This window comes from Odontesthes bonariensis, chromosome 12, assembly GCF_027942865.1.
Source record: "Odontesthes bonariensis isolate fOdoBon6 chromosome 12, fOdoBon6.hap1, whole genome shotgun sequence".
NCBI classification, from domain to species: domain Eukaryota; kingdom Metazoa; phylum Chordata; class Actinopteri; order Atheriniformes; family Atherinopsidae; genus Odontesthes; species Odontesthes bonariensis.
In genome coordinates this window covers 6740411-6757980 of record NC_134517.1, presented here as the reverse complement: position 1 = coordinate 6757980, position 17570 = coordinate 6740411, and the positions used below count along the sequence as shown (strand labels likewise).

The window sequence follows — 17570 nt, the reverse complement described above, 5'->3', positions numbered from 1 at the left end:
ATCAAGTGTGGCAGAGGAGGGAAGAAGAATTTATTAGGACACATATAAGCATGTAAGTGGAAGTTATTTGGCAAAATATAACTGATCATCAAGAGTCCACTACACAAACCTCTGCCCATTCCTCATCTGTCTCGTGTCTGTAGCCCAACAGGTGACAGATGCCATGTGCAGTGACAACCTAAGGAGGCAACCGGAAAACCATGACACAATGCCAACTAATTAAATAATATACACAATAAATTTGGACACGTATAGGTGTTCCAGGTGCAATCATTTAGTTGAAACACCAATTAGTGTTTAATTTAAAATCATAAACGGCTTCCCTTTTTTTTAAACTGACAATTGGTCAATTAACTGACTATATTGTAGGTGAAACACATGACATGAGAAACAGTAATGCAATGACCACTCACTGTAAGAGCACCGTGCAGTTCAACAGATTCGTCCCGACACTGCTTCATAATAAACTCCACGCCAAGGAAAATGTCCCCAAGGTTCAGTTCATCTCTGTGAAGGGGGGAAGGCAGTTTACCAGGTCTCAGGTCCTGGAAAACACACAGAAGTCGCTCTTTAAATATATGATAGATTTAATCATCCCATAGAGTAACACATATCAAAGCAATTTATTGAACACCTTAGAGAAACTGGTCGTTTGTTCACTTTTTAGTTCTTCGTCATATTTGTGTATGCAGTAATATTTACCTCGTAGAATGGAAACGAGAGAACATCCGTTGGCACATTTTTCTTTCTGTAAATGTGATTAATTTGCTGAATCCTGTGGTTGTCAACGCAAATAATACCCAAATCAAATTTCTGGATGCCCAGTATATGTCTCAGAGTGTCAATATCTTTTCGCAGTCTCGCGCGCCGAAGAGGTACCACCTTCTGGAGATTCCGCAGGACGACTCCCATTTCAAAACTTGACGTGGTAACAGAACACGGCTGTCAAAAAATGCTGACACATAAGTAAACGTTCAATCCGACCCCAACTACGACACAACTGTGGCGGCAGGTTTTAAGAGAAAGGTTTGCGTTAGCCGCTAGTGATGTTCAGTCATTGAGGGTCGGCAGAATTCAAGGTGACACTTGAACAGACACTCTCCCAAAAACAAACAATGTACGTTTTTTTTTTTATCTTGGTTTTGTATGTGATAAAAAGGCTGATAAAATTAATCACTTTACGTCACTTAATGAAAACGACGGCTTGCCTGTTAGTTCCGAACCTCTTCGAATGACCATGACACACGCGGAACGGAGTTTTCTTTTGAGCGGGCACTTACATTCATCGGACCGGAACCGGATGTTAGAAAATTTGTTTATCCAGTAAAACAATATAGCGAAGACGAACTGAAAGGTGGACATTTTTTAACCTATTAACGTAGTATAATCCACTCTTATATCTGAGGAAACCATTTAATTCCGTGAGTATCGAAACCTAAATAAGAACAAGAAAACTTTTCGAAGAAACTTTGTCACTGCTTGGGGTGTTAGCCTATGCTAAGCGGCCGAGCTATGCATTTTTGTTTGTCCTCGTATTCGTATTATATTGAAACTTTTTAACCGAAACTTGTGAATAATGGTGTTATCAGATCCCGGCTCAAGAGCTCCAGTGACATTTGTTTAATTCAAAACAAAATACTGAACATTCGGTAATATTTGCGCCATGAATCCATCCAATCCATTTGGCAGTCCTCAAGGAGCTTTCCAAGCTCCAACCAGCACCATGAAGACTGGTTTATTCCAATCATTTGGACAGCAGAGTTCCAGTACTCAGGCCCAAGGTATGGGTTTTTTTCAATCATCCTTGTTTGGACAGACGTCAGTTATGAGTCAACCTGCATCTCATGGAAGTAACATCTTTGGACAAGCCCCAGCTTTCGGACAGACGCCAGCCCAGCTACCGTCACTCCCTGTTATGAGCCAGCATCCAGCATTTGGACAGCCATCATCAGGAATGAGTAGCTCAAGTTTTAGTAGTAGTACAACTCCAGGTTTTGGAAAGAATCAGGGATTGGGTTTTGCGCAGACACCTGCATTTGGGCAATCCTCTGCATTTGACCAGGCTGCAGGATTTGGCAAACAACCAGCTGTGTTTAGCCAGCAGTCCTCTACCTTTGGGAACTCTCAGATGGCTACAGGTTCCACCACTACCCTTGGGCAGTCTCAGCCACTTAATTTTGGACAATCTCCGTTTGGACAACCATCCTCTACCAGTGCCCCCCCCACTGTATTTGGGACAACCCAGAACGTGACCCAGAGCAGAGCATTTGGTTCATCAGAGTTCAGTTTCAAGCCAGCCAATGAGGCTCTTTTCAAACCCATCTTCAGTGCAAGCCCTGAGCCAAATAACCCCCAAACTTCTTTATTGTCTAGCTCAACTTTTGGTGGCACTGGGCTCCAGACAAGTTCCAACACCATTAGTAGCACCACCACCACAACTAGCTTTTCTCTATTGACTGCCGGTCAATCTCAGTCTGGGCCACTGGGCTTCAATTTCTCAGAACCGACTGCAGCCCCCTCCATTTCCATTCAAAATGATCCACCAACTGGGAATGGCAGCGGTGCAACTAACACTCTTCAGTTCACCTTTTCTCAGCCAGCTGCCCCTTCCAGCTCCTGCACCACAACTTCCACCACAGAGCCCACAACCCCATCATCTTTCAATTTTTCAGCCAAGACCCACCAGGTTCAGTCAGGAGTCTTATCAGTTGGAGCTAGTTTTGGTCAGCCCTCAGTTTTTGGTGAGACCAAAGCTAAAGCAGATACTAGCACTGACGATAAAGGGAGTACCCTTGTAGGCCAAGGAGATACAAATGTATTTGGACGATTTATCAAGGGCACCAAGCGCAAGGATGATCTAACAGTTTCTAGCTCAGGGCTGGAGAAACCAACAGCTGAGGAGAGTGATCCACCTGGAGCAGATTCACCAAGACATCCTTCAAAGAGGCCTCTAATAAGATCCCGTGGCCTGCCTGGGAGCTTATTTACCCGGGCACTAAGCGGTATTCGTAGAGATCGCACAAACCCAATGAAGCGAGAGGTCACAAAGGAGGTTCAGAAGCAGGCAATGGATAGGGAAGAAGTCCAAGCTCAGCGTGATGACCTGTCTGCTACACCACCTGCCATGCAGCTGCCAAGCAGAGATGTGTTGGAAAAATCTGAAGAGTCAGGTGAGATACAAATGGTATACGCTGAGCATTATCTGCCTTAAAATCATGCATTAAAGTTAATTGTGAACATTTAAAAAAAAATGTATAATACATACAGACTACATATGACTGAAACCTTAACCGGGTGAATGGTTAAAGTTACATTTGATCAACAAATTTTATGGTTTATCAATCTTTCAGATCACAGATTAGTTAATTTTAAGTGATGGAGTTACTTGAAGTATCTCCACATTTAACCTAAAATATAATATATAAACAAACTCATAAACCTTGTTTTTTTTTTTTTTGTTTAAATAACTATAGTGGAAAGGATCAAATGTTCATAAATTTGTTTTGTTCAGCTTTGCTCCTACTATGAAAAACAGAATAGTATTGATCCATAGAGAATCCTACATATTTGGCACAAAATAAGATAGTTTGCACTGTTGAGATAAATTAATTACATTATCCTCTAGATTCAGCTATTACTCCTGACCCAAAGGCTGAAGGAGTGACCCCTTTGAGTCGTGGTGTACGCAGGGAGAGCTTGGACAGCTTGAGTGGCATGTCTCCCAATGACCTCACCACCATCCAGTGCAGGAATGTGCCTCCAACCCTCAACAAAAAGGACGTGATCGAGAAACACTTTGCTCGTTTTGGTAAACTCCACAAGGTCTTCTGCCGGCCTGCTAAGAATGTGGCCATGGTATACTTTCACGACCATGTGAGTTGCCTCTGTTAATTTTTCGTCAATATAAGCAAGTCTCTCTTACTCTGGCTTTTTTTTATTATTATTAAATTGAACCCCAAAATGATTATTGAGACAGAAAATATATATATATATAAGAAATTGTCAGTGTTTTAAGAATGGTTCAGGAATTACTGCTTTAGATACTGTAAAAATAGAATTTCACCTCAAAATTAATATGAAGGTGTGGTGGTGCTATACTTTACTATATAGGAACAACCCCCCCCCCATAAGATGAAGGTCTTAAGTGAATTTTCCAAGTGGGTGAATTCTATTCATATAGCCAGTTCCTTTCAAATCTGGCCTAAATGCAAAAGCCTAGATATCTGGTCAAGTTTCCCTTTTTAACCAAATTAATCCCAGTTTTAGCCCAGACATCTATGGGTCATTTAGATGTCTTCTAGGCATATATTTAACTAAAAAATAGGTCTTTAGGAATCTTTTCCTCTCACAATCTTAATATGATTTTGCTTTTTCTCTTTATCGAATTTCATCTCCTTCAGGCAGCCGCTGCAAAAGCCAAGAAGAAAGGCAAAGTCCTCCATAGACATGAGCTCCTCCTTTTGTGGCATAAAAAGAAGCAGAGTAAGTGCAAGCTATGGACGCTCTATGAATAATTAAATGTTGGCCAGTGAAAAACTTTGGGTTTTTGCTTGATTAATTTCATTTTTGCTTTGATTAATTTGATTATTTGGAGATTTGTTTTATTTTGTGGATCAGGTCCTAGGGACAAAGGGAACAGACCTGCAGCAGGAAAGGAGGAGGCAGAAGGAGAAAATCAGGAAGTTGCAGAGTCCATGGCCGCTTCCTCCCCACTCAGAAGGCCTACACTCAGACCTGCAGTGCTCAGTGGCTCACTCATCTTCAGCCAAAGGTAACACAATTTGGAAATATTAGAGAGTATTTGATATGTGACTTTAAGAGCAGTGCCATCACGGTGTAAAAAAAAAAGTAATTGCAGCACTGTGGCACCCTAACATCTTGTCTTTTCTGTCAGTTCTCCAGTCAGGAAGTCATCCCCAGTCAAGATGCTGCAGTTTGACTTGGAGCCCCAGAAAGAGATCAGCACCGAGACCCAGAGTCTGGAGCGCCCTGTCCCCATCTCCTCCTCCCTTCTCTACCTCATTGGCCAGGTGGCTGAGACTGCGGAGGAGAAATACCGTTTCCTGGAGCAGAGAGACAAGATCTTGCGTCAAGGTGAAAAGGCTCTCACTTCAGTCTGCTGCAGCCATCGACAGGGTTGAGAATGTGATCAACATCACAGTTGTGTGTATTTGTCCCCACAGGTCGACCCAAGCGGACAGACCTGGATCTGTCAAGTGTTTTTGTGGGGACGTGTCCTGACATGTGTCCAGAGAAGGAGAGGTACATGAGGGAAACGCGGAAGCAGCTCAGCATATTCGAGGTTATCCCCAACACGGAGATGGTAATTTCCTCCTCTTTAGTTGTGTCAGTATTGTAAGATGTTGGATTATATCTATGAGGAATTCATAGGATTCTTTTAGACACATTCAGAGATCATTTTATGGTAGGACCTCCTCTTCAAAGCCATGGTGCACAAAAAGAAATTTCCTATTTCTAACCATCTAGATAGATTTATGGTTTGTTGGGATTAATTTGCATATGAAAACAATATGTGGCATCAGACCACATTGTTCTTATGTCTGTTATTCAGCCTATACTGAATATTGAATAATAAAATGTATATTGAAGCTAAATAGATATGGGCAAATAACAATGCTTTAAGTGGAAGCTTCACAGGGCTTTTAAGAGAGGAAGGACTCTGACGACAAACCTCCTGTCCCTGCGTAGGTGGATCCCTCGGCAGCCATCAAGGAGTACAGCCGCTCATCGGCCGATCAAGAGGAGCCCCTGCCCCATGAGCTGCGCCCCCTGCCTGTTCTCAGCATGACCATGGACTACTTGGTGACTCAGATCATGGATCAAAGGGAAAACAACTACCGGGACTGGTATGACTTTGTGTGGAACAGGACTCGTGGCATTCGCAAGGTAAAGGCGGAAAACACAGCTCTGTTGCTTTTTGTAATGTGTTGTTTCTTTTTCAAAAGCAATATGGAAAGTATTTCAGGCTCACCACTTTCCCAGTCCAGTCATTCTTTTGAAGAGGTACAACACATGTGTTGGAGTGTGACTCTCTCTCCTCTGTCATACCATCAGGACATTACCCAGCAGCGCCTATGCTGCCCTCACACGGTGTCACTCATTGAAAAGTGCACACGTTTCCACGTGCACTGTGCCCACCACCTCTGCGAAGAGCATATGTCATCATTTGACGCTAAAATCAACAACGAGAACATGACAAAGTGCCTGCAGAGTCTGAAGGAAATGTACGAGGACCTGGCAACGCATCAAACCTTTTGCCCCAGTGAGGCTGAGTTCCGTCAGTATAATGTGCTGCTGAGACTCAATGACGGTGACATCCTGCGGTGAGTCGGGGAGACACACATACAGAAATACTCAGTTTATGCTCAGAATATGTTTTATATTTGAAGTTGGTTTGGTGTCTTCAGCTGCTACCTGTGAGTTTTCTGCATTCACTGCAGGTTGTATCTCAGTTTGTGCATAAGCGACTAACACTTAATGTCCACACAGCGAGGTGCAGCACTTCCGTGATGAGGTGCGCAACTCCCCTGAGGTGAAGTTTGCAGTTAAAGCTTTTGCTGCCGTCAGCAGCAACAACTTTGTGCGCTTCTTCAAGCTGGTGAAAGGAGCCTCTTATCTCGCCAGCTGCCTCTTGCACAGATACTTCAATCAGGTCAGAGACTAACTTGCAGTGTATTAACACTTATTATTGATATGGTTGGTTGATAGAAACAAAATGCCACTGTTCATTTTTCTTTTTGAATCTAATCCAAACACGAATGTGGAGATGATAAATTAAGTAGTACAAAAAAGTTAATAAGCTGATTTTATTGTATGAAAAAGAAATTGTTAGATTATTAGTCAGAGAGAATGTGGAAAAATATTAATCTCAGCTTCTCAAAGCTGTAAGAGATTTGGAAACAAATTAGGTCCACAAATTGTTAGATTTGAGAAAGTTATGAGAATTTTTATGTTTATTTTTTAAAATATCGGAAATATCAATGAGAATTGTTGTAAATTAATTTTCATTCAAAATCATATCAAATCAAATTTATTTGTATAGCACATTTCATGTACAAAACAATTCAAAGTGCTTTACATAAAATAAAAGCATTGCAGCAGGGAGTGGAAGAAGCATTAAAAATACATAAAAGAATATAAAGAGAAACAAATAAAATAATTTAAATGAATTTAAAAACAAGCAACAGTCCAGATAAATAAAGATATCGTGCAGATTTCAAGAATAGACACATGAGAAAAGAAATGTTTTTAACCTGGATTTGAAAATGTCTACATTTGGTGAAAAATACCATTGAACTAATCATTTAATCGACTGAGCGTTGCAGGTCTGTGTCTTGACTGTGCATTTCTGAGGTTCATCACAACTAAAATGTGTTCTCTTTAACAAATGTGCGCTCTATATGTGATGTTATCCTTCTCTTGTGTTAAACATGTTTTTATATAGGTCAGAGCTAAAGCACTGAAGACCCTAAACCTGGCTCACACTGTGGGTAAACGATCGACACCATTTCCAGTTGACGATGTGGTTCGAATGCTAATGTTCCAAAACACTGCAGAAGCAGTCGACTTCGTCCAGCAATACGGACTCAACGTTAACGACGGGTCAGTGACGATGCTGCTGGTGTCTCACTTAAATCATTTCAACAGAAAGGGATCATTGTATTGAACCTCAGCTGATGAGAAACAGAAATATGCCGATTTTCTTTTTGTACACTTCACAAACTTGTGATTTTGCAGTGTGGTGGAGCTGAGTCAAATAGCCTTTCAGGAACCAGAACTCCCCCTGTCCCAGAAGAAGTCAGAGGTGATCCTCGCAAAGAAAATGGTGCTGGTTGGGCAGGTGGTGAATGGAGGCCCTCTGACGAACCCTCCTCACCACATCCCCGTCTGTAGTTTTGACTCTCAGAATAAATACCGTGGAGGAGAGGACTCACTGGCTGAGCCCACTGCAAGCTACAATAAAGGTTATTGGCTCCACGTTAATGCTCTTTACCCTCAAAAATATTTTTTTAAAGCAGGATTTACGTAAACGCATCTCATAAAGACTGTTTGTGTGTTTCTTGAGAAACTTTTTTTTCTTGAATTTTCAAGACCAATATAAGATTCAACTTTGACTTGTATAATTTCAGTTGAAGCCCTGCTTAAATGAACTAATTAACTGAATAAATAGGAGCTAATGCTTTCCATCTTTGTCTTAGCTGTTGCTGCCAGTGTGGAGGTTACAGCACCACCCAGCATCGATATGGCAACTCCGTTTGTGTTGGTCAAGGCGGATGCTCCCTCTGCGTTTGCGCTACCTCCAGCTGTTCCAACTGAGAGAGGAGAGCCCAGTGAGCCATACCGTCCTCCGGCCCAACCAGCAGACTCCCTGCAGCTGTTCCAACCAATCTCTCAACCTGGGCCTGTCCAACCACCGCCGCCTCTGCCAAAACCTCAGCTAGTGTACGCTGATGAGGTAGGGACAATCTCTCTGCTAAACACTCAGATTAACTTTTTTTTTTTTTTTTTTGCAAGGTAATCATGCTTTCCCCATTCCCAATTCAGGACATTGTGGCTGAACTTGACTGTGTGATAGAAGAGGTGGTTGAAGCAGCAGTGAGGGAGGTGGCTGATGCTGGCGCTAGCTATGCCATAACAGCTCTTGCGTAAGTTTATATTGTGAATCTGATGACTCTATGTTGGAGGCAGTGGAGTCCCATTGATTACCATTTCATTTCCTGTCCTGTTTCCTTTGAAGGGAGAGTGGTGTGCAGGTGGAGTCACTGGTGAGTGAGGTTTTGGAACAGATGTTGCAGGAGATTTCCTCCAATGAGATCAAGTTGGAGCAAGAGCGTGTTGCACAAGAAAAGCGCAAGCTTGAAGAAGCAAGGTCGGTCTGATGAGAGCCTGTTTGTAATACTGTTTTACCCTGGGAAAGGGGAATTCATTTTCTGCCCCTACACAAAACTTTGAACATCAAAAGCACTCCGCCAACTAATTTTGTGTGATATTCTGCCACCACGATGACCGCCTCTTGCACATTAAAAGCCAATTTTTGACATTTCCCTCACGTTTCCTTTCCTGTGTGGCTTGTGTGTCAGGAGGATGCAGGAGCACGAGGCCTTCCTGGCTGAGTTCAGCTGCTCTCTCTCCGCAGAGATCATCCATGAAGTGCTGGATGAGACCATACAGGAGACGGTCTCCTCTGAGATTCAGTAAGATCTCAATAGCTCATGTAAAAATGATTGAACTTTCTTAAAATAATACTGAAATGCTATTGGTAAAAAGGCATATCACTATGCACTCTGTCTTCAAGTGACACACTTACTATCCACTCAATTTAAATGGACGTTTGTCTTATTCCTTTATCAGGGAGGCAGTCAATGAGAAAGCCAAACGTGTGGCTCGATGCACAGAGGAGGTCTGCACCAGTCTAATTGAAGAGACTTTGAGTACAGACATTGCTATGTTGGTGGAGGACATCCTTGAAGCTCAGTTACAATGTATCCACAAGTATATTAAAAGGTACCAACGAAAAGAGTATGCAAGAAATGTATGTTGCTGTTCAGTTTGACATGTTTAACAACATTTGAGTGTGCCACTTGAACTGTGATAGGCTCCATGTTAAATATTCTTTCCTAGTTGATCTCTAACTTCCATTTTCCTCTTTAACAGGTGGCGTGATGTAGTGGCGGTTCGTCGTCAGCTGAAGCGACAGATGCGAGGTTTTCCTGCAGCTCCTTGCTGCGTTGACACTCGCTTCAAACTGAAGGCTCTCGCTCCCAGTGCCCCTGCTCAGCCCTCCATGGCAGATCTGGCCCGTGGGTTGGTCAACCTGGGAAACGCTGGCACATTGGCATTGTCCAGCACCAGGTTTGTTTACCCTCATTACATTACATTACGGTCATTTTGCAGACGCTTTTATCCAAAGCGACTTACAATAAGTGTGTTCCACATTGGTAGGCAAAAGAACTTCAGGTCACAAGAAATCATAAGTGCATTTCCTTCTGAAACCAAACAGCTAAGAGCATAACTAGTGCTAGAGTAAGTGCAGTAAGTTAGGTACCTAGACAAATGGGAAGACAATTTAGAAAATAAAGACAATTTAGGAAACAAATAAGTGCGTAAGAAGCTAGGACGAAACGGGTGATGTCCTAAGAGGATCTGGGTAGTGTTTCCTGAAGAGATGGGTTTTTAGCCTGCGACGAAAGATGGCCAGCGACTCAGCTGTCCTGACATCAGTCAGGAGAACGTTCCACCATCGGGGTGCCAGAACAGAGAAAAGCCGTGACTGTGTCGATCGTGCGCAGGGACCGCTGAGTGACGGGGCAGCCAGCCGCCTGGAAGCCGCAGAGCGAAGTGGTCGGGCAGGGGTGTAGGGCTTGACCACAGCCTGGAGGTATGAAGGAGCTGTTCCTTCCACTGCCCTGTAGGCTAGCACCAGAGTCTTAAACTGGATGCGAGCAGCTACAGGGAGCCAGTGTAGAGAGCGAAGAAGGGGAGTCGTGTGGGAGAACTTGGGGAGGTTGAACACCAGACGAGCGCTGCCTTGTCGGTGAGGAAGGGGCGAATCCTCCGGATGTTGTAGAGGAGGAATCGGCAGGAACGGGTCACTGATGCGATGTTTGTCGAGAACGACAGTTGGTCGTCCAGGGTCACACCCAGATTCCTCACAGTCCGAGTTGACGTCACCATGGAGTCATCCATGGTGATGGCCAGGTCTCGGAACGGGTAGCCCTTCCCCGGGAGAAACACCAGCTCCATCTTGTCCAGGTTGAGGTTAAGGTGGTGCATCGACATCCACCCCGAGATGTCTGCCAGGCACGCAGCAATGCCTCCACTTGGGTGTCAGAAGGGGCAAAAGACAGAATCAGCTGGGTGTCATCTGCATAGCAGTGGTAGGAAAAGTTATGAGAGTGGATGATAGAACCAAGAGATGTGTAGAGAGAGAAAAGAAGAGGACCCAAGACGGAACCTTGCGGAACCCCAGTGGTGAGCCTACGTGGCTAACCTCAGGTAGTAAATGGTGTTTCTTTTGGTCAGGAGTGAGCACCAGTGAAAAGTGTTTTCTGTCTCGTTTAGGTTGTTGAAAATGAAACGAGAAGCAATCCACCAGATGAGAGTCCACTACTATTATCAGCAGCTGCTTGAGTAAGTCCCAGTTATGTTCATTCAATTAGCGATCCTTTTCACAAAGCAGCGCTTTGACATGTTTGTGGTGTTGCTTTCAGGGAGTCTGCATGGGCTCCACTTGATCTTCCAACACTGGTGACAGAAAATATCCACTCTGCATATGACCGGACCTATTGGAAAGCTCTGCTGCTTTTACCCAGTGACCACGAAAGTGTCGCCAGCCTGGCAGACAGGTGAGCATCATTTTGGAGAGTTTTATCGTTTTGAAAAGCTTGCGTTGACTGTCCTTTCATAATGACATGCTGTACTTACTGCACCCTTTAACCTTTAAGCTGGTGTTAGCTTGATTCTTTCATTGGAAGCTCAAGAACAAGCCGGAGAAATCTCAAGTTAAATAAAGTATTTATTGGTGGTCACGTGAAGTATAGCAGCGCTGGGCTCGGAGGGACAGAGCTCTCGCAGGAAATCCGTCAGACCGAGCCCCGATTTCCGGAAACATTTCATATTTATATCTCCAAATCTGAGACCATGGTCTTCGGCCGGAAAAGGGTGGAATGCCCTCTCCGGGTCGGGAATGAGATCCTTGCCCAAGTGGAGGAGTTCAAGTATCTCGGGGTCTTGTTCACGAGTGAGGGACGAATGGAGCAGGAGATTGATAGGCGGATCGGTGCGGCGTCTGCAGTGATGCGGGCTCTGCACCGGCCCGTCGTGGTGAAGAAGGAGCTGAGCCAGAAGGCGAAGCTCTCGATTTACCGGTCAATCTATGTTCCTATCCTCACCTATGGTCACGAGCTGTGGGTAGTGACCGAAAGAACGAGATCGCGAATACAAGCGGCCCAAATGAGTTTCCTCCGCAGGGTGTCTGGGCTCTCCCTTAGAGATAGGGTGAGAGGCTCGGTGTAGAACCGCTGCTCCTCCGCATCGAGAGGAGTCAGATGAGGTGGCTCGGGCATCTGGTTAGGATGCCTCCTGGACGCCTCCCTGGTGAGGTGTTCCGGGCCCGTCCCACTGGGAAGAGGCCCCGGGGAAGACCCAGGACACGTTGGAGAGACTATGTTTCTCGGCTGGCCTGGGAACGCCTCGGGGTCCCCCCAGAAGAGCTGGAGGAAGTGGCCGGGGACAGGGACGTCTGGGTTTCTCTGCTTAAGCTGCTGCCCCCGCGACCCGATCCCCGGACAAGCGGAAGATAATGGATGGATCTCGACAGAGTATAATTGGACATGAGCAGGTTCAACACCGTCTTCGTCATGTTCTTTGGATAAGCCAAACAGTGTGTGTGTGTGTGAATGCTTCTTTAAGCTTGCATCTGCTTTCCCAGACTCTTTATCTGACCCAGTTATTTAGTCCCGCTATGTCACCTTGAAGTCTTGGACATACATTGAGTTTATATGAGCAGTGGAAAAGTACAAAACTAGGAACCTAGATTATTTAGTAAAATACAGAATATGAATTCATACTGTCTAAGAACAAAGCAAATTTTAACACTGGTTCAATGTGTCCTGTCTGTTTTTCAGGATCCTGTCAGACTGGCTGGAGGTGAAACTTGGTGGTGACACTGGGTCAGAGGAGAAGCCTCATGGCATACTGCAGACACTGTGTGTCACCAACATGCTGCAGGAGAAAGAACGGCAAACTCAGAAAGTCTACATTACCGTCAAGGTTAGATCAAACAGGGAATTGTCACATACGTAGCTGGGAGATGGAAAACATGATCTTGTTTCAGAATAATTGTGAAGTGATATTACAGGAGGTGTAAGCTTGATGATGTATTTGTCACATATTGGTGCACTAAGTGTGGGCTTATTGAAATGCATTATGGCATATTCTTAAGGCTAAGTTAAAGGCTTTTTAAAGAATAATAATTTGAAAGGGGTGAAGAAGAATTATAATTAAAGAATGTACAAAAAAATAAAACTTTTTTCAACCTCTACCTTTTTTCTAACTAGGGCAGAATCACTTCTACGGTACTTCTGTAATGTAGTAGCTCTTTTTTTTTTTCTTTTTTTTTTTCCTGTCCTGAATCTGTTTAAAATGTTGTTCTTTCCTTGCTGTCATTCAGGCGTCCCGAGGCCCTCTGACTGAAGACAACCTGTCCAAAGTTGAGGACTCTTCCGAACTTCAGGGGACAGGAGCCCTCATGATGTTGCTCCCTGCGCTGCGTACACCAATGTCTGGGCAGGAGGAGCAGGATGTACCTCTGCTGTCAGCTTTACTTCAGCTCAAACAGCTGCAGCAAGCTAACACCTGGCACTGCCCACTGCCTCTTGTTCTTCTGGTGCCAGGGCCCAATGTTGGTTTTGTCGATGAACAGAAACTTGAAGAAGGTAACTGATGAAAACTGCAATAATTTAAGTAATGGTAACCAGTATAAACACAACTCGGGGTATTCCGATATGTGTTTATAGGTTTGTGAATTTTTGACAAAACGTGTTAAATGTGAATTATTTTTGTAATTGGCTTTTGTCTCTTAGTCCTCATGCTCCACACTCTGATGAAGGAAGGGCTAATATCAGAGTACACATTCTTCTTCATACCTGAGACCACAAGTGACCTGCAGGGATCCGAACAGGTACAACACACTCGCGTACACACAGAAACAAACCTTGTCCTCTCCACAGTGGGACCACTCAGCCTTTTTTTAAGTTCCAGTTGGCATTACAGAGCTTGTTCACACGACAAAAATACTTGCTGTTCTTTAAGGACAGCATTGATAAATTAGACTGGTGATATTAAAACATGTTTTTTTTTTTGCTGGGAAAAATTAAACTAACTGTGATATTTGTAGATGAACTGTCCCTGCTACAGAAACTCAAAATACATTATAGGGAAGTTGTATTGGAAGAGGTGTTTAAGGAAACCTAATGGCAAGGTTGGTTCGTTGGTTCCTCTCTGGTTGTGGCAAACCAAACCAGCTGCTTCCAAACTGTTTCCACTAAGACCAAAAAAGTGGACCACATCAGTCCAGCTCTGAGGTCTTTACACTGGCTGCCTGTCCATCAGAGGATAGACTTTAAAGTTCTGATGCTGGTCTATAAAGCTTTGAATGGTCTAGGACCAAAATACATCAATGACCTCCTGACCCAGTATGAACCTTCCAGACCCCTCAGGTCTTCTGGATCCGTTCTTTTATCAGTTCCCAGTCAGAACCAGACATGGAGAAGCTGCATTCAGCTTCTATGCTCCACGTGTCTGGAACAAACTCCCAGAAAGCCTCAGATCAGCTGAAACACTCAGTGTATTTAAGTCCAGGTTGAAGACACACCTATTTTCAGCTGCATTTGAATAAAGCTCCAAATCTGAAGCTTGAGTTTCAAAACATAATCACATTTTAACTACTGATTATATCTATTGTTCTTATTTATTTCTTTTTTGTTTAAAATTTAAATCATGCTTTTTATTTCTACTGTTTTAATGTATCTGTAAAGCACTTTGAATCGCCTTGTTGTTGAATTGTGCTATACAAATAAACTTGCCTTGCCTTCTTAGCTGCTTCTATATAGAATCACCTTAGAACCGCTCTAGTTTAAGAAGGGTGAGTGTCAGCTCCTGATCTTCTCTGTCTTCTCTACCACCTGTTGTGCTGCGTGTCCCTAGTTAAGACAGGCTATGTGTTGGCTGATGTCCCGTGCTCCGCCACCCTTTCCACTCTCATGCCAAACCTTGGTGCAGCTCATTGAGGCCAGTTTGAGTCGTGAATTCAGTCCCAGAGTTTACGCCCACCGGCAGGAGCGAGCTGCTGCCCAACTTCCATCTCAGGACCCAGCCTCTGTCATCCAGCTCTACAATGCTGTCCTGGCTCACGTTTCTGACAAAGTTGCCTCTCAGGATCTTTGCTCACTCTCATGGCCACCAAGTGAATTCTGCCTGCCTGATACCCGTGACTTTGTCCCCCATCTGGCCTGGAACTCTTCTCATCATCTGGCCTGGCTGCGTAAAGCCATTCTCAGCCTGCAGCTGCCAAAGTGGGAGCAGCAATGTGCATCAGGTAAGTGACCAAGACAGATTTTTGTGTGGACAAAAGCTGTTGCTTCTTAGTTTGGTGATAGATGTGAACAAAATGAACATAATGAAGTATCTCAATATTTCTGTACAGAGTCGTGGTCAGAACTCTGCTCCTGCATCTCTCATTATGCTGCTATGATCCCTGCATCGCATAACAGCCAGCCTCTCCTAATGTCACGGCTGGAGAACCTTCTGGAAAGGGTCCGGCTGAAGGTACAGCATACCCGAGCCCCTGGTTCCATGGCAGCCATTGCAAACCGTAGCGATGAAGTGCAGAGTGCACATGCTGCCTTCAGTCGAATTCCATGGGATGATTTTGTGGTTATATGTGTCGACCACAAGCTGAAAGACTGGCAGATACCTGGACCACCTACCTGTGAAGGTGAGCTCTTTCCCAGAGAGAGAGTTATGGAGAAAAACTTGTACATATTCCCCACTCATGCTGCTTATGATTTAGACCTACTTTAGAATGAAGTGGATATTTAGTTGTTTGTGCTGTTTTTTTCAGATGCAGTGACGGAGGATGGGGAGATCCTGGTTTACTTCCCCTCAGAGTCACTGAAGGGCTTTGAGCCACCTGAAGAATGGAACCAGGCTGTCAGACAAACGCACAGAGACAAGCAGCCGAAGGAGAAGTAAGGAGCCCCAAAAGCTTCCTGATTCTTGTAGACCTTTTCATTAACTGTAAAACATTTGGTTGCAGGATGTCTTCTTAGACTTTTTAAAGTTTCTGCTACATTTACATTTTTTTAAGATGTACTTATTGTCTTATCAGGCATTTATATATTAGGGATGGGCATTTTAAGTGAAATTTTTTTTAATTTTTTTTTTATGTTGACTAATCAAGCCAATTATAGTTGATTAGTTGAGACATCATCATTAAACTAACATTAATCACCAAAGCAGTTACCTGTTCCTGTCATTTGCTTGTCACAAGCGTTTAGCTGCAACAAAACCAGTTATTTTTCGTTGTTGTTTCGTCTGGTCTTTTTGCTTGTGCAACATTTTTGTGACTGTTTAGTAAACGAGTTCTCACTACGCTGGGTGGAACAGTGGTAAGCTAGCTTCATCCCACATAATGTACATTCGACTTTGTTGTCCAGTTGAGTGAAATACTGCCATGCTTCGCTTTGTTTTGTTGCTTCCGCTGTCGGTACAAACTCTGGCAGAAACTGCGCTGTAAACAATAATTCAACGTCCCTGCATAGTGAAACACGAGTCTCCTCCTACCTCAAACAACAATTAGTCAACCATGTGTGCCCTTTGGACTAATCACATCCCTAATATATACATACATGTATAAAATCATATCGTGTCCTTGGAGGGATTCAGTTCATTTAGTCCTTTTGCTCAATTTCCCTCCTCAGCACAAGTGCAGCTTCCTGTGCACCATCATCCAGACTGTCTCTGAGACAGAGGTTGTTCCACAGTCTGGCAGAGCCTGTCGAGTCACCAACGGCTCCACTAGACATCACATATTCTCCAACAGCACAAGAGCTGCTGGCCCACAAAGTCCTCCATAGCTTACAGGAAGAGAAGGCTGAAAGCAAGAGGTACAGTTGCATCATTGCTGATGGTGATTAGGTTTCATGCGTATGAAATATTCTGCTGGATGTTTGTGTCATATTTAACACCCCTCTGCAGGAGCATGGAGCAGCTTCAGCGCTGGCTGGATGGTGACCCCTTGGACCACTTGTCTATTCCACTCTTCATTCCATCCTCCACCCTGCTGTCAGTACCTACAACCATGAAGTGTGTGTCCGCAGACAAAACTCAAGAGACTGGTGCCTCACAGGTAAAACACAATCTTTTAGTTTTCTTAATGACCCCCCCCCCCCCCATTTATGATTTTCTACAAATAACTATTCTTCCCAATAGAAATAGTGAAGGTAGCAGATTTGGCATATTCCTGTTCAACTACACTCAAGCTACACATCATATCCAATTGATTACATTATACTTTTGCCGTCTCAGCAAAAATAATAAATTGTCGTTGTCTTGACTTCTCAGAAGGCAGAGGTTGATGAGCTGCTGGAAAAAGCAGCATGGCTTAAGAGCCCTCCTGTGTCTTTGGCGTGGCAACTGATGGATCTGGAGCGACAGATTTCAGCAAGCCAAGAGGAAGAGCTGGCCTGTAAACTGAAGCTGAATGGTCTGCTGAGCATTGTAGATGACTGACAAACTACGGCTGAGAAATGTGTGTAAATGTGACCCTTTAGAATAAACGAATCATCTGCCCGCAGTGAGAGACAACTATGAAATATATTCTGTCTGTGACATGCTAAGTTCTCTCTGCAGGTAATTTCACATTATTCTGTTGTACGACCGTAGCCAAATCCAGTGCAAGTGTGTGTGTGTTTATGTTTTATGTTTTATGTATTTGCAGAAGCGAAATAAAGTTCTTTACTCACTAACTGTACACAGTTAGTGTGGCA

At 43.9% G+C, this 17570-nt stretch overlaps 2 protein-coding genes across 2 annotated transcripts in view; one reads left to right on the top strand and one right to left on the bottom strand.

Moving 5' to 3' along the window:
• Window positions 1–1281, bottom strand: part of ybey (ybeY metalloendoribonuclease) — a 2168-nt gene extending 887 nt beyond the window's left edge. The window contains exons 1-3 of the mRNA XM_075478998.1: window positions 703–1281; window positions 414–545; window positions 110–178 (exon numbers count right to left, since the gene is read on the bottom strand). Coding sequence (XP_075335113.1) covers window positions 110–178; window positions 414–545; window positions 703–912 — 411 coding nt within the window. The 5' untranslated portion in view covers window positions 913–1281. The remainder of the gene's footprint in view (window positions 1–109; window positions 179–413; window positions 546–702) is intronic.
• mcm3ap (minichromosome maintenance complex component 3 associated protein) lies at window positions 1273–17570 on the top strand. The gene is made up of 28 exons (XM_075478993.1): window positions 1273–3170; window positions 3626–3873; window positions 4401–4482; window positions 4618–4771; window positions 4895–5094; window positions 5184–5323; window positions 5710–5907; window positions 6076–6344; window positions 6511–6673; window positions 7466–7623; window positions 7759–7985; window positions 8220–8476; window positions 8566–8666; window positions 8759–8890; window positions 9102–9215; window positions 9373–9525; window positions 9676–9873; window positions 11083–11151; window positions 11232–11366; window positions 12648–12792; window positions 13193–13457; window positions 13605–13702; window positions 14728–15118; window positions 15227–15517; window positions 15644–15770; window positions 16503–16688; window positions 16780–16930; window positions 17146–17570. Exons 1-28 carry the CDS (start codon window positions 1664–1666, stop codon window positions 17311–17313), a joined length of 6327 nt encoding a protein of 2108 aa, XP_075335108.1. The 5' UTR covers window positions 1273–1663; the 3' UTR covers window positions 17314–17570.